Raw genomic sequence first — 16,907 nt, 5'->3', positions numbered from 1 at the left:
ATGCAGACCTATCAGCGTTCTTTGAACCTTCCCCAGCATCGCCTAATCATAGACGTTGCAACAAGGTGGAACTCAACACTGCACATGCTTCAGAGACTGTGTGAACAGAGGCGGGCTGTTATGTTTTTGTGGGAGGATACACATACACGGGCAGGCAGTAGGATGGCAGACATGGAGTTGTCAGGTGTGCAGTGGTCGAAGATTCAAGACGTGCCAAGTCCTTCAGTGTTTTGAGGAATGCACACGGCTGGTTAGTGCAGACAACGCCATAATAAGCATGAGCATCCCCCTAATGCGTCTGCTGATGCAAAGTTTGATGCACATAAAGGATCAGGCGTCTGCAGCTGAGGAAGAGGAAAGCCTTGATGACAGTCAGCCATTGTCTGGCCAGGGCAGTGTACAGGACGAGGTAGCGGGCGAAGAGGAGGAGGAGGACGAGGAGGATGATGGGGATGATTATATTTTTAATGAGGAAGCTTTTCCGGGGCCACTGGAAATTGGTGGCGCGGCAAGGCCGGGTTCTGGTTTTTTGAGGGACACAAGTGACGTGGATTGGCCTGAAACTGCCCCTCAACCAAGCACAACCGCAGATTTGAGAACTGGAACTTTGGCCCACATGGCGGATTATGCCTTACGTATCCTCAAAAGGGACACACGCATAACTAAAATGATGAATGATGACGATTACTGGTTGGCCTGCCTCCTTGATCCTCGCTATAAAGGCAAATTGCAAAATATAATGCCACATGAGAACTTGGAACTAATATTAGCAACCAAACAATCAACTGTTGTTGACCGTTTGCTTCTGGCATTCCCTGCACACAGCGCCCGTGATCGTTCTCACACGAGCTGCAGGGGCCAGCAGACCAGAGGAGTTAGAGGGGCAGAAATCAGAAGTGGCGTTGGCCAGAGGGGTTTTCTGACCAGGTTGTGGAGTGATTTTGCTATGACCGCAGACAGGACAGGTACTGCAGCATCAATTCAAAGTGACAGGAGATAACATTTGTCCAGTATGGTTACAAACTATTTTTCATCCCTTATCGATGTTCTCCCTCAACCGTCATTCCCATTTGATTACTGGGCATCAAAATTAGACACCTGGCCAGAATTGGCAGAATATGCATTGCAGGAGCTTGCTTGCCCGGCAGCTAGTGTCCTATCAGAAAGAGTATTCAGTGCTGCAGGTTCAATACTAACAGAAAAAAGGACTCGTCTGGCTACCCAAAATGTAGATGATCTAACCTTCATTAAAATGAACCACAACTGGATTTCGAAATCTTTTGCCCCACCTTGCCCGGCTGACACTTAGCTTTCCTATGAAAAGGTCTTGCCTGTGGACTATTCTGAATGCCTTTTCCAATCTCGTAATTTTCTGCACCTGATTGTCCAGCATACGACATGTTTACACCTCACTAAATGGCCAAACTCCCCACACGGGGCCGTGGTATCGACACTTGGCGACAGCACCCGTGAGAGTGCAGTTTGTCTGAAGAGGTGGGTGAGCCCGCTTTTGGTCGACGACACTGCCACTGGGTCCCTCCTAGTACAATAAAGTGTCTCTGGCGGTGGTGGTGCGCACCCAACGTCAGACACACCGTTGTAATATGAGGGGCCCTGGGCCTGTACCGCCGGCCACAAGACAGTTTCCCCCCACCCCAGCTCAAACAGTGCTCTACCACTTGCAAAATTATCTCACAGCTCCACCAATGTTTAGTCTATGCGCTGACATCCTTCAATGCCTGCCACTGACAATACCATTGTATTGACATTTTTGTTAGGCCTTCGATGCCTGTCTGTGGTCACTCCTTCCACTAGGCCTCCACTGACCACACCACTGCTGCCCGTGTACCCCTGGAACCAATTTAAAATTGCCTACAGCCATGTGTTATTATTTTAGGCCTTCGATGCCTGTCTGCGGTCACTCCTTCCACTAGGCCTCCACTGACCACACCACTGCTGCCCGTGTACCCCTGTAACCAATTTAAAATTGCCTACAGCCATGTGTTATTATTTTAGGCCTTCGATGCCTGTCTGCGGTGACTCCTTCCACTAGGCCTCCACTGACCACACCACTGCTGCCCGTGTACCCCTGGAACCAATTTAAAATTGCCTACAGCCATGTGTTATTATTTTAGGCCTTCGATGCCTGTCTGCGGTCACTCCTTCCACTAGGCCTCCACTGACCACACCACTGCTGCCCGTGTACCCCTGGAACCAATTTAAAATTGCCTACAGCCATGTGTTATTATTTTAGGCCTTCGATGCCTGTCTGCGGTCACTCCTTCCACTAGGCCTCCACTGACCACACCACTGCTGCCCGTGTACCCCTGTAACCAATTTAAAATTGCCTACAGCCATGTGTTATTATTTTAGGCCTTCGATGCCTGTCTGCGGTGACTCCTTCCACTAGGCCTCCACTGACCACACCACTGCTGCCCGTGTACCCCTGGAACCAATTTAAAATTGCCTACAGCCATGTGTTATTATTTTAGGCCTTCGATGCCTGTCTGCGGTCACTCCTTCCACTAGGCCTCCACTGACCACACCACTGCTGCCCGTGTACCCCTGTAACCAATTTAAAATTGCCTACAGCCATGTGTTATTATTTTAGGCCTTCGATGCCTGTCTGCGGTGACTCCTTCCACTAGGCCTCCACTGACCACACCACTGCTGCCCGTGTACCCCTGGAACCAATTTAAAATTGCCTACAGCCATGTGTTATTATTTTAGGCCTTCGATGCCTGTCTGCGGTCACTCCTTCCACTAGGCCTCCACTGACCACACCACTGCTGCCCGTGTACCCCTGGAACCAACATCAGAAAATATAAAAATAAGTATTTTGCTTATAAAAAAGAAAATACTGGAGAGATATCAAATGCAGACATTTTAACATTAAAATCAAACACATACAACAAAAATCTGGTACAGTACTAAAAATGGCCACCAGCTACAATAACTTTCTCCTGCAAGTAGTTAACTGAAAGGTTTTTTCAATTTTAAACACAGATATGGCATCCACCGAGTGTTGTCCTGTCGCGTCTTCTTTATATTATTGCCAAGAAGATGCAAAACAATGAAAATAATAAAATCATTATTTACCAAAAAAATAGAGTAAGTCAAAACCACATTGCAAATAAACATTCATTACAAATAAAGAAGCAGGGCGCGTCCGAGGGTGAGTATATACCTAATAAGAATATAATCACCCTCGGACGCGCCCTGCTTCTTTCCGACAGCCTTCCTTCCTAAGAATCAGCCCTTCCGTGGTGTAGAGAGAGGGTTTGTTACACTCCAAGGTGTTCCCCAGGTTTCCTCTCCATTGCTTCGATCTTCCGGCTCTCGTTTAGTAGTTGTTGGAAACTACGCTGCATTAGGCCTACAAATTGGGTATGGGGTGTAGAGAGATGGTGTGTTACACTCCAAGGTGTTCCCCAGGTTTCCTCTCCATTGCTTCGATCTTCCGGCTCTCGTTTAGTAGTTGTTGGAAACTACGCTGCATTAGGCCTACAAATTGGGTATGGGGTGTAGAGAGATGGTGTGTTACACTCCAAGGTGTTCCCCAGGTTTCCTCTCCATTGCTTCGATCTTCCGGCTCTCGTTTAGTAGTTGTTGGAAACTACGCTGCATTGGGCCTACAAATTGGGTATGGGGTGTAGAGAGATGGTGTGTTCCACTCCAAGGTGTTCTCCAGGTTGCCTTTCCTGAGCTTCGATCTTCCGGCTCTCGTTTAGTAGTTGTTGGAAACTACGCTGCATTAGACCTACAAATTGGGTATGGGGTGTAGAGAGATGGTGTGTTCCACTGTAGAGAGATGGTGTGTTCCACTCCAAGGTGTTCCCCAGGTTTCCTCGCCAATGCTTCGATCATCATGCTCTCGTTTAGTAGTTGTTGGAAACCGCTGCATTAGGCCTACAAATTGGGTATGGGGTGTAGAGAGATGGTGTGTTACACTCCAAGGTGTTCCCCAGGTTTCCTCTCCATTGCTTCGATCTTCCGGCTCTCGTTTAGTAGTTGTTGGAAACTACGCTGCATTAGGCCTACAAATTGGGAATGGGGTGTAGAGAGATGGTGTGTTACACTCCAAGGTGTTCCCCAGGTTTCCTCTCCATTGCTTCGATCTTCCGGCTCTCGTTTAGTAGTTGTTGGAAACTACGCTGCATTAGGCCTACAAATTGGGTATGGGGTGTAGAGAGATGGTGTGTTCCACTCCAAGGTGTTCTCCAGGTTGCCTTTCCTGAACTTCTATCTTCAGGCTCTCATTAAATTGTGGTTAAACGGAACAACTGCATTTGGCGTACTAGTTGGTTTGGGGCCTACTATCGGTGTCTGCCGCTCCTTGCTGTTCTCCTGGTTTCCTGTCCTGAAATTCCGTTTTCAGGCGCTCGTTAAGTAGTTGTTAATGTTAGACTGCATTTGGCCTACTAGTTGGGTTGGGGCCTACTATTGGTGTCTGCCACTCCTTGCTGTTCTCCTCCACTGAACAAAGCTGTGCCGCCTGTTTACTACTGTTGCCAATTTTGAACTGCATTTCGACTACTTACTGATTTGGGCCTACTCTCTGTGTCAGCCTCTCATTCCAGTTGTCCTCCACTGCAATGCCCCCTGTGTTACCAATTTTGAACTGCATTTAGCCCACTTTATTCTTTGGGCCTATATCTGTGTTTCCTCCTCATCCTGCCCATTGCCCAGCCAGTGATAGATGAGTTTGCTGGTACATTGACCCATAACGCAACATTTCCCGTGCACGCTACACTGCAAGATTGTGACCCTGCTGAAAGTCAGGTCCCCCTTCCCGCATACCATACCACCTTACACGGGGACAAACAGGAAGGTGCAGATGAAAGTGCAGGTTCCTTCATCAGGTGGGGGGAGGAATACTAGTTGGCGACGTCACTGGCACAGGGCCTCTCATGGTACGCAAAAGTGTTGCTGCTGGTGGGAGGCGCCCCCGCCGTGCAAACACACCGCTGTACTTTGAGGGGCCCTGTGCCAGTGCCAATGCCAACGAGTGGGCCCCCCCTGCTTGCTCAGGTTCACAGCACTTGCAAAGTTGAAATACTTACCTCTCCCTGCTCCACTGCCGTGACGTGGTCCAGATTTCCTGGGCCCACTAATTACTTGAACCAGTCCTACCCACCACAACTTTAGCCAAATGACCCCCAATTTCAAATGCCTTCCAATTATTGTAAGGTAAATTACGCTTGACAAGCTTCATTAAGAAGAATGGATGGTTTTGACATTAAAATGGGCACTCTAGGTGTTTTCCTGGCCCCCACTCACTGCCGACTATGCTGCCCCATTGACTTGCATTGGGTTTCGTGTTTCGGTCGATCCCGACTTTACGTCCTAATCGGCCGATTTCACTCGACCCGACTTTTGAGATAGTCGGGTTTCGCGAAACCCGGCTCGACTCTAAAAAAGGCAAGGTCGCTCAACTCTAGTCGCATATAGCACGTGTTCTCTCTATATGGTGTTAACTTTTACTCTGAGCTAAATATACAGGTCTAGCACATGTAATGTCAGCCAAACCTTCCATGAGGCTCAGTACAGAATTGAGTGTAATAAGCATAAATCAATAACCAATAATTAATATTTAACAGACCAGTAGCATCCATCTCTACTTTGATATTAAGTTTTATATGTAGTATACATGAATAAATTTATTTTGATATATTTTCTATACATTAATTGTCCCCTTCGTTTGTTCGTGGGTTCTGATTCGTAGGTATGGGTATATTGTTGTTTTTTTATTTTTTATTTATTGCAGGAGATCGAGGGCGTCGTTTGGATTAGCAGAACAGTAAAAATGGCAAAACTGTGTGGTCTTTCATTTCATTAAAATACTATTCTGCCTGTGTGTGTCTTTGTTTAACTCTTAACAAACTTTTGGGTTAGTAATGGATAAGTGTCTTATTAACACCTTTCCATTACTAATTCAGGCTTAATGTCACCTTACAATACAAAGGTGACATTAACCCCTTATTACAACATATACCACTGCTACAGAGCAGTGGGAAGAGAGAGGCTAAGTGCCGGAATTGGCATATCTTACAGATGCACCTTTTCTGGGGTGGCTGGGGGCAGATGTTTTTAGCCAGTGGGGGCAATAACCTTGGTCCCTTTCTAGGCTATTAATATCTGCCCTCATTCACTGGCTTTCCCTCTCTGGCACAGAATTTTTTTTTCCTTGAAAACATTCTTTTATTAAATGTCACTGACATGTATAAATCTAACTGTTCTGCAATGGTTTACTTTATGTAAACCATGTCTCCTATCCTGTCGGCTTCTGCAATGATTTTACAGAATCCGACAAATGAATTAATGGCTATTCTGCTATCTATCTCTTTATGAAATATAAAGCTATATATATGTGTATAACCAATATACTATGTGTACCATATTTTTTGGATTATAAGATGCACTTTTGTGCCCCAAAATTTTGGGGGAAAGTGGGGGGGGGGTGTCTCATAATCCGAATCTGTGTGCTGTAGAGGAGGGGGGGCGGCTCTGGAGTGGTGTCGGGGCTGAAGGGGGCTGGCTGCAGAGACAGCAGGAGGTCCTGTGCTCCCATTTATTAGCCTCCTAAAATATTCACTGCACCCGCTGTCCATCACCTCGGTACTGAAGCCGCGTGAGTTGCTTGACATGGGAGCAGTGCATATTGCATGTGCCTGCACTGCCCCCCATCATGAATATGCCCCCCGGTCACTCTATATGCCCCCTGCTGGCACACACATGGGCCCCCCCCTCTCTCTATATGCTCCCCTGCTGGCACACACATGGCCACCCCAGTCACTACATGCCCCCCTGCAGACGTGAACATGATAAAATAACAAACACTTAACTCACCTTCTGATGATGGCTCCGTGCTCCCAGCTCCCCCGTGGCTCTTCCTGTGTCTGTGCCGACATCCGATCATACGATCGGCACAGCACAATGATGTAATCACAGTGTGTCCAGGTCACATGATCTGATGCCTGGGAAACAGGAAGCACAACCGAGGAGCTGAGAGCACGGAGCCATCATCAGAAGATGAGTTGTTTGTTATTTTATCATGTGCGTGACTGGGGGGGCCATGTGTGAGCCAGCAGGGGGGCATATATAGAGAGGGAGGGCCATGTGTGTGCCAGCAGGGGGGCATATCTAGAGAGGGGGGCCATATCCAGGATGAGATGGGGGGCAGTGTGCCAGCAGCACAGGGGGCAGTGTGCCAGCAGCACAGGGAGGGCAGTGTGCCAGCAGCACAGGGTGCAGTGTGCCAGCAGCACAGGGAGGGCAGTGTGCCAGCAGCACAGGGGGGCAGTGTGCCAGCAGCACAAGGGGGAAATGTGCCAGTGTGCCAGCAGCACAGGGGAAGCCATGTGCCAGGATGGAGGTTATATAGATACCAGCCAGGATGAGAGACATATATGATTTGTAAGACGGACACTGGCATTTTAAGACAGACCCCGTTTAACAAAATTATTTTTTTTCTCTTCACCAAATTTGGGGGTGCGTCTTATAATCAGGTGCGTCTTATAAAGCGAAAAATACGGTATATATCTATTCTGTCTATTCTATTGTAAGCTGTCAGTGTGACTTTACTGTACACTCCACATGAATTGCCGGCTTTCAAAGGACACCCGTGCATATCTCTCGCAATTCACCCTGAAGGTCTATGTGGTATGCGAGTTTCGGACGATATATAGTGCAAATTGCAGCATGCTGTGATTTCACTTGCACGTATAATACGGCCGATAAAAAAACGGTGATGGGAGCTGCTCCAGCGATTAAAATTGGTCCGAGTGCTATGCGATTTTTTTTCTCGCATAGCACTTATCCGTATTACTCTCTAGTGTGACTCCGGACTTAAAGGGATAATCATTTAAAGTTTGAAGATTGCAAATTTTATTAAACTTTTTCTCAAATTTCTGATATTATTATAAAATAAAGCAAAACATATCAACCTAAGTTTACCTTTATCATAAAGTATAATATGTCACAAAATAATATTCTCAAGATCAATTCGATATATATATAAGCCTTCCAGAATTAGCCCGGTCACTAAGGGGTTAACCCCCACAGTGCTGAGCCTGTGATAAATCTCTGTATTTGACTATAATGGGACCGTGTGTTATACCGGGGGCAGGACTGGGCCATGACTGGATGTAGTGATCATGTGACACTGGTAACAGCTCTGGAGATTTCTTACATGGGATCTTTATGATGTTACATCGTCACCTTCTCCCCATTCAGGTCCCTACAATATCGGATCCTCTCAGTGGAGATCTTCTATATAAGATAATTCTTCTGAGTGACCCTACAAGGATGGATAGGGACAAAGACAAGATGGCGGAGAGGATATTACACCTCACCCTAGAGATCCTCTTCCGGCTTACTGGAGAGGTGAGAGATTCTGATGACGTCACATTACATCATTCTTATCTATGGGAATAACAGATAGACAGAACTGGAGAGGTGAGGACTCTGGAAATGTCTGTAGTGAGGTTTATTAATGTGTCTCTCCATAACCAGGATTACACAGTAGTGAAGAAGACCTCTAGTGAGCGCTGTCAGGCCCCTGTGTCTGAGGGATGGAGAAGACCCCTGAGCCCAATAACAGGGCCTCCACCTCACCCCCAGATACATGAGGACATCGATGACCAGAAGATCCTAGAACTCACCTACAAGATGATTGAGCTGCTGACTGGAGAGGTGACACTGCTGGGAATGCTGGGACATTATACAGTAACGCTATGGAGGGATCGGGGGGATGACTGTATCGTTGTATGTGTCAGGTTCCTATAAGATGTCAGGATGTTGCCGTCTATTTGTCCATGGAAGAGTGGGAGTATTTAGAAGGACACAATGATCTGTACAAGGACGTCATGATGGAGGTTCCCCAGCCCCTCACATCACCAGGTTATAGACAGGACTAAATACACACGGCCTATAATTATCTCTATGTAAATAATAAATTATGTCCCTGTATGTGTTTCCTCCAGTTCTATCCAGTGAGAGAATAACACCAGAGAGATGTCCCCAACCTCTTCTTCCACAGGACTGTAAACAAGAAGATTCCAATGTTTCTCAGGATCATCAGGTACATGGAGAGAAGGTGTCATGAGATCTCCCCTATGATGTATAGAAGGCTGTGAAAGTCTTGTGTTCAGTCTTGTTATATCCACCAGTATAATAGACTGAACTGACAATTTATTAGACCCCCACCCTTTTGTATCTAGAACTATTCTGTTTGGAAATAGACACATGATACATAAATGAGTAAAATAAAGAATTAAAAAATAAATGACCCAAGTGCAGCATAAAATGAAGTGATCAATTTTCATGGTCATATCACACAACCATTGAAAAATTTAGCAATTTTAACCCCTTTGATGTGGGCTCCGGCAGTGAGCCCACATCTTTCCCGGGACATGTCAGCTGTTTTGAACAGCTGACATGTGCCCGGGATAGCCGCGGGAGGAATTACGATCCACCTGCGGCTATTAACCCGTTAAATGCCGCTGTCAAACACATTTAGCTAGCGTTTTTAGCCATTGGGCTGGAAACCCGCCCACCGGTGACGCGTGATTGCGGTTCACCGGTTCATTGGCATGACAACAATAGGCTCCTGGAGACCTTTATGGTTGTCACTTCTGGATTGCTGTGAGCGCCACACAGCTATCCTGTCGGCATAGGCCAATACTTATGCAACACCAAGTGGAATCTGGCATGATGAATTAGTTCTGAAGGCAAAATAATAATCCAACACCCTAATACATGGATGTTAATAAGGTGGACATTCAGTGTATGTTCAGTACTTGGTGGAGATGACAGGATTAATGCTGAATGATTGGATTCGTACAGGAAACCTGCAGATATTTTATTACTACTGCTGTCATGTTTGCTTGTAATAGTAATTGATCTCTCAAATACTTTCTTACAACTTCTCCATTTTTTGTGACTTCTACAAAATGTATTTCAGGGTAAAGATCTGCCCCATATTAATACTACAGAGACATATGTGAGGGGTGATGAGCGGTGTAAAGAGGAGATTCCTACAGATAACTGCACAGGTGAGTAGTGACCACTAAATGCTGAGAAGTAGAGTGGTGCTTGAAACTTTGTGAACCCTTCAGAATTTTCCATATTTCGGCATACATTTGACCTAAAATGACATCAGATATTTATAGATATAGAATCAAATAAAACAAATTATTTTTATATGAGGAAAATAATCAATATGACAGTGGCAAAAGTATGTACACCTTTTGAGCTAGCAGATAATTTGGTGAAATTTGTCATTCTGTGTACTGGACACACCTGACTATCAGGAGTGGGTGCATTGTTTTTACTCTAAGGACAGGGATCAATCAAAGACAGATCTTCACAATATGTTTATGGAAGTGTGTCATGGCACAAACATAGGCGATATCTGAGGATGTCCGAAGAAGAGTTGTTGATGCTTGTGAGGCAGGAAAAGTTATAAAATTATCTCTAAAGAGTTTGGACAGATTGTTTACAAGTAGAGGAAATTCAAGGCCATTATTACCCTTGAGAGATTGACCAACAAAGATCACTCCAAGAGAAAGGTACACAAGGTCACAAAGAAACCCAAGGGGTAATGTCCCACAATAGCGTACTAATATACCTTATCCTAGTATATGTCCCCATAATGTTGTATATGATCCCCATCCTGGTATATATTGTTAGGAGTCGAGTTTCCTCTGCTGCACAGGGGGAATCTCGATCCGTGTCTGCTGCGGTCTCCCATTCTACATCAGCCGCAGTGGAGCCTGCTCAGCGGAGACGTCGCTCCCAGCGTCTCACTGAGACTGGTACTGTGCAAAGGGTTACTACTGCCTCTCCAGGCTCTGCTATGGTACCCTGCACTGATCTGCAGCAAGCAGGCTTTTCTGGGTCTAAGTCCTGCTTTGCACACACTGAGCATGCCCAGGGCAAGATCTCTCAGTGGAGATCTAGGGTCACATGCTCAGGAAGGTCCTGTAGGTGCTAGGACTTAGTCCTGCTTTGCACACTGAGCATGCCCAGGGCAAGATCTCTCAATGGAGATCTAGGGTCACATGCTCAGGTACTACTGCAAATCCATTGGTCCTTCTTTGAAGGGTCCTGAACGTGCTGCAGCTATATAAGCTTTGCATGACCGCACGGCCATGCGCTAGTATACTATTGTTATCGTGTGTGTGTTTATGAGTGCAAGTCGTTCCTTAAAAAACCCATCCCTTGTGTATGACTGTTCGCGTAAGGTGTATGGTTGAATCTAGCGCCCGGCTGAACTCACAGCCTTAACACACGAAGCAGCGTCTAACTGCTGTGACCGCCAGTGCAGTGCCGTGCGCTATTAGTGCGCTTACCTTACCCAAGTCTGGGTGGTTAGTGGCGTCCGCTAGTGTGGCACAGCATACACTTCTGTGCATAATAGTTTCCTCTGATACCCCTATTGTGGTGTCGATCGCAAGAGGTCTACACTAACTCTAATCCTGTGTCCTGGGATAGAGTTCTGTGGTTCCTTACTTGCGCTCTCTGTGCGGTACCGCGACCCTGTGACTTAACAGGGATCACTTTCTTCACACAGGGTGAAGTTACCCGTGTGTGTAATCACATTGTACCGCCATATAGTGCCGCCATTCACTTAGCAGCAGATTCTTTCCTGCACGGTGGATCCCGGGTGGCGAACGCACCAATCTTACTTAATAAATATATTCGGTGCGTTCCGCCAACCCTAACATTTATGGCCCCCAATTCAGTTATACATGGCCCACATCCTCATCCTGGTATACATGGTCACCATTCTCATTCCTATCCTAGTATACATGGCCCGCCATCTCCATCCTGGTATACATGGTCCCCTTCTCCCCATCCTGATATACATGGCCAGCATCCCCATCCTTGTATACATGGTCCCCTCATCCGCATCCTGGTATACATGTTCCTCTCATCCCCATCCTGGTGTGCATGGTCCTCTCATCCCCATCCTGGTGTACATGGTCCCCCCATCCTGGTATACATGCCCCCTCCCCATACCTATTCTGGTATACATGGCTCCCTGTCCCTATCCTGGTATACATGGTCCCTAAATCCCTATCCTAGTATACATGATCCCCCATCCCCATCTTGGTATACATGGACCCCTCATTGTCATCCTGGTATACATGGCCCCCATCATGGTGCACAAATAAAAAAAAACTTCTAAGGATGTCGGTAAATAACACCTTATCTAAGCTCTTTGAAGTCCAACGAGGGACGCGCCAGGGTTGCCCTTTGTCTCCCCTCTTGTTTAATTTGGCACTAGATCCATTCTTGGGGATGTTCCAGAACGAGGCGACATTTGAAGGGGTGAGAGTAGGAGCTGCATCTATAAAGATCTCGGCCTTCGCTGATGACATTCTTTTATTTATTGCCAACCCAACTCAAGCAATCCCGGCTATCATGAATATCTTGGAGAAATTTAGTAAATTCTCTGGTTTTAGGGTCAATTATGGTAAATCTGAGTCTCTGGTGGTTTTCAGGTCTGGGAGGTTGAGTGATCCCTTGTTTCCATTTTACTGGAGCCAGGAATCTATTAAATACTTGGGGATACAGTTGCCTGCGGATCCTTCCATTTTATATAGAGTAAATTATAAACCTCTAATCTCCTCCATAATTAGTCTCCTCCATTCGTGGAAACATTTCACTTTATCATTCTCAGGTAGATGCCATCTAATTAAAATGATAGTGTTCCCTAAATTGTTATATGCCTTTCAGACGTTGCCCCTCCTCCTGTCTAGGGCAGATCTTGGTATACTAAACTCAAATTTTCGTAAATTTATTTGGGGGGTTGGAGGCAGAACGCGTATAGGTCTTGTTAAATTGCAGGCGACAAGGGCAGAGGGTGGAATCAACTTTCCTGACCTGGGTAGATATAATCTGGCAGCTAATTTTAGATATGCCATTGATTGGATAAGATGTGTCTCTCATTTCGCCAACGTTGACCTAGAACAACAATTCTACCAGCATATTGTTAGGACTGGCGGAACGCACCAAGTACAAGATGAAATGGAACTAGGTGCGTTCGCAGTCCGAGGTCCACCGTGCAGGTAAAAACCCTGCTGCTAGTAAGACGGACTATATGGCGGTACTACAAGTATACACGCACGGGTTAACTACACCCTGCGTGAAGGAAGAGATCCTGTTGCGTCACAGGACCGCGGTACCGCACATAGAGCGCGAGCAAGTAGTCAGCGAACTCAACCCCAACTAGGATTGAAGTCCGATTAGACACTTGCTGGCACAACACCGCAACTGGGTGTGTAAGTAAACAAAATAAGAATATAAAGGCACAAGAGTGCGTGCGGTGCCGCACAGACGGTCGCCACTAACCACCCAGGCTTGGGTCAGGAAAGCGCAGAGCAAGCGCACGGCGCCGTACAGGCAGACACAGCAACTGGTAGCTGTAATGTATGTTACGTGCTGTTGGATAAGTCGGGCGCTAGATAGCAAACATACACCTTCCGCGAACAGACATTCAATAGGGAGGGTTATTTAAAGAGCGACTTTCACTCACAACACACACACATATTTACAAGACAATACTAGCGCATGGCCATGCGGTCATGCGCAGTTTATATAGCTGCAGCACAGGAAACAGCTACAGAAGTTTTGCCCTTTCAGGACCTGCCAAAAGGACCAATGGGATGAGCTGCAGTACCTGAGCATGTGACCCTCGATCTCCAATAGGAGATCTTGCCCTGGGCATGCTCAGTGTGTGCAAATAAGGACTTAGATCCAGAAACGTCCACTCGCCACTGCCCAGCACTGGCTTCAATGGCAGAAGCAGGAAAAGCAGCAGTAACTCTTCGCACAGAGTCAGACTGAGCGAGACGCTGGGATCGACGTCCCTGCTGAGCAGACTCCACTGCGGCTGGAGAAGAATGGGAGACTGCAGCGGAGACGGATCGAGATTCCCCCTGTGCAGCAGAGGAAACTCGACTCCTAACATTACCCCCCCCTCCTAGGGCCCCCCCCTCCCTGGGCCTCGCTACGTTCGAAGGCAGCAATGAGCTGCGGGGCCCGAATGTGCTCAACAGGCTCCCAGGACCTGTCCTCGGGGCCATAACCCTTCCAGTCTACCAAATAAAATTTTTTCCCACGTACCACCTTGCACCCCAAAATAGCGTTCACCTCATAATCGTCCGTAGACGAACCCGATGTCCAAGCAGATGACTCGGACATATACACGGGTTTCAAGAGGGACACATGGAAGGTGTCGGTGATACCCAGGCGTGGCGGAAGGGCCAAACGATAGACCACAGGATTAACCTGCTCGAGGACCTTGAATGGGCCAAGTAGCGAGGAGCAAATTTAGTGGACTCAACTCGCAGCCTGATGTTACGGGCGGAGAGCCACACCAAGTCGCCAGGAGCAAAGGTCGGAGCAGGGCGCCGATGAGCATCGGCGGAGGACCTCATTCTCTCCTTAGAGGCCCGAATGGCATCCTGAGTGCGGTCCCAAATATCCCGTGCCTCCACAGCCCAGTCTGCCACCCTGGAGTCGGCGGAAGACACGGGCATAGTCACAGGTATCCGTGGATGCTGACCATAGTTGAGGAGGAATGGGGTTTGTCCAGTGGAGTCGGCTACGGCGTTTTTCAGTGCAAACTCTGCCCATGATAGCAAGGATGCCCAGTCATCCTGCCTGGCTGAAACAAAATGTCGCAGGTATGTGACCAAGGTCTGGTTGGCCCTCTCTACCAACCCATTCGTCTCGGGATGATATGCGGAAGAGAGATTTAACTCAGTGCTGAGAAGACGACAAAGCTCTCTCCAGAACCGAGACGCAAACTGGGGACCCCGGTCACTGACAATTTTGTCTGGCATGCCGTGTAGGCGGAAGATGTGTCTTATGAACAACGCTGCCAAGGCCCGTGCAGAAGGTAACCGTGGGAGCGGCACCAAATGCACCATTTTCGAGAAATGATCGGTAATAACCCAAATGACGGTACAGCCGCGAGACTTGGGCAAACCCACTACAAAGTCCATCCCGACCATCTCCCAGGGCCTGTCTGCCACCGGCAAGGGATAGAGTAACCCAGATAGCCGTTGTCGAGGAGACTTATTTTTGGCGCATGAAACACACGCCAGAACGTAATCTCTGACATCTCGGACCATATGCGGCCACCAGTACGTCCTCGCCAGTAGCTCAGATGTCCTTTTTGTCCCAAAGTGTCCACCCACCCTGGACGAATGAGCCCAAGAGAGAACCTCCGGTTGCAAATTAATGGGCACAAAAGTCTTGCCCGGAGGCACAGACTCTAGCGAAACTGGCGCTACGGTTCTCAGGCTCTCGGAAGGGACAATAAGCCGAGGCTCCTCTTCCTCCTCCTCAGTTGACATAAGGGAGCGAGAGAGAGCGTCAGCACGGATATTCTTCTCCCCGGCGAGATAATGAAGGGAAAAGTGGAACCGGGAGAAGAACAGGGACCATCTGGCCTGGCGAGAATTTAGCCGCTGGGCTGTCTGCAAATAGACCAAATTTTTGTGGTCCGTGTAAACTTGGAAGGGAAACCGCGCACCTTCCAGAAGGTGTTTCTACTCCGAAAAGGCCAACTTCATTGCTAGCAACTCCCTGTCCCCGATGGAGTAGTTTCTCCGCTGGCGTGAAGGTCTTAGAGAAGAAGAAGCATGGATGCTTCCGACCTTGAGCATCATTTTGATAGAGGACTGCTCCAGCACCAACGGACGAGGCATCCACCTCCATTAGGAATGGCTTATCCACATGGGGACGATGCAAGATGGGAGCGCTAGCAATTTGGGATTCGCTCCCTTCTTGGTGAGGGCTACCAAGGGAGCTACCAGAGTTGAGAAGTGGGGAATGAACTGGCGGTAATAGTTTATGAACCCCATAAAGCGCTGCACCGCTTTAAGAGAATGGGGCTCTTGCCAGTCCATCACAGCCTGTAGTTTGGCAGGATCCATAGCCAATCCCTGGGCGGAGATGATATAGCCCAGGAAAGGTAAAGACTCCTGCTCAAACATACATACATACAAACATACATACATACATACAAACATACATACAAACATACAGTTCTCCAACTTTGCATAAAGAGAGTTTGCCCGTAGGAGGTCGAAGACTCTGCCAACATCTCTTCGGTGGGAGTCAATATCTGGAGAAAATATGAGAATATCATCCAGATAGACTACAACTGAGGTGGAAATCATATCCCGGAAGATGTCGTTGACAAAGTCTTGGAAAACGGCTGGGGCATTACAGAGCCCGAAGGGCATTACCAGATACTCATAGTGCCCATCTCTGGTGTTAAACGCCGTTTTCCATTCGTCCCCCTCACGGATGCGAATCAGGTTGTAAGCACCCCGCAGATCTAGTTTAGTAAAGACCCTTGCTCCCCGAAGCCTATCGAAAAGCTCAGATATCAAGGGCAAAGGATACTTGTTCTTAACGGTGATAGCATTAAGATCCCTGTAGTCTATGCATGGACGTAGTTCCCCATTCTTCTTCTGCACGAAAAAGAACCCTGCCCCAGCAGGTGACACCGACTTCCTGATGAACCCTCTTGCCAGATTCTCTTGAATGTACTGAGACATTGCCTCCGTCTCCGGGAGAGATAATGGATAGACTCGACCTCGGGGAGGCTCAGCACCAGGCAAGAGATCAATAGGACAGTCATAGGGGCGATGGGGCGGAAGGGTCTCCGCCGCCTTTTTGGAGAACACGTCTGCATAAGACCAATATTGCTTGGGGAGAGAGGATAGATCTGCGGGTACCTCTGTAGTAGCAACCTGAACGCACTCTCGGTGACACCTACCCCCACAAGATTCACCCCATCCCAGAATTCTCCGACACCGCTGCAACCCTCCTCCCAATCCAAAGCCACACTATAAGGTACATCTGGACTATGAGATGCACCT

The 16,907-nt window shown here is 47.6% G+C and overlaps 1 protein-coding gene across 1 annotated transcript in view; it reads left to right on the top strand.

The window, feature by feature from the left end:
- LOC138666666 (uncharacterized) overlaps positions 1 to 16,907 on the top strand; it is a 123,362-nt gene that overhangs the window by 104,009 nt on the left and 2,446 nt on the right. Inside the window, 5 exon segments of the mRNA XM_069754855.1 lie at positions 8,175 to 8,385; positions 8,515 to 8,694; positions 8,778 to 8,901; positions 8,985 to 9,082; positions 9,965 to 10,055. Coding sequence (XP_069610956.1) covers positions 8,175 to 8,385; positions 8,515 to 8,694; positions 8,778 to 8,901; positions 8,985 to 9,082; positions 9,965 to 10,055 — 704 coding nt within the window.

Source organism: Ranitomeya imitator, chromosome 2 (assembly GCF_032444005.1).
Source record: "Ranitomeya imitator isolate aRanImi1 chromosome 2, aRanImi1.pri, whole genome shotgun sequence".
Classification (NCBI taxonomy): domain Eukaryota; kingdom Metazoa; phylum Chordata; class Amphibia; order Anura; family Dendrobatidae; genus Ranitomeya; species Ranitomeya imitator.
Note: the sequence above shows the minus strand (reverse complement) of the source record. Positions and strands in the feature narration are given on the sequence as shown.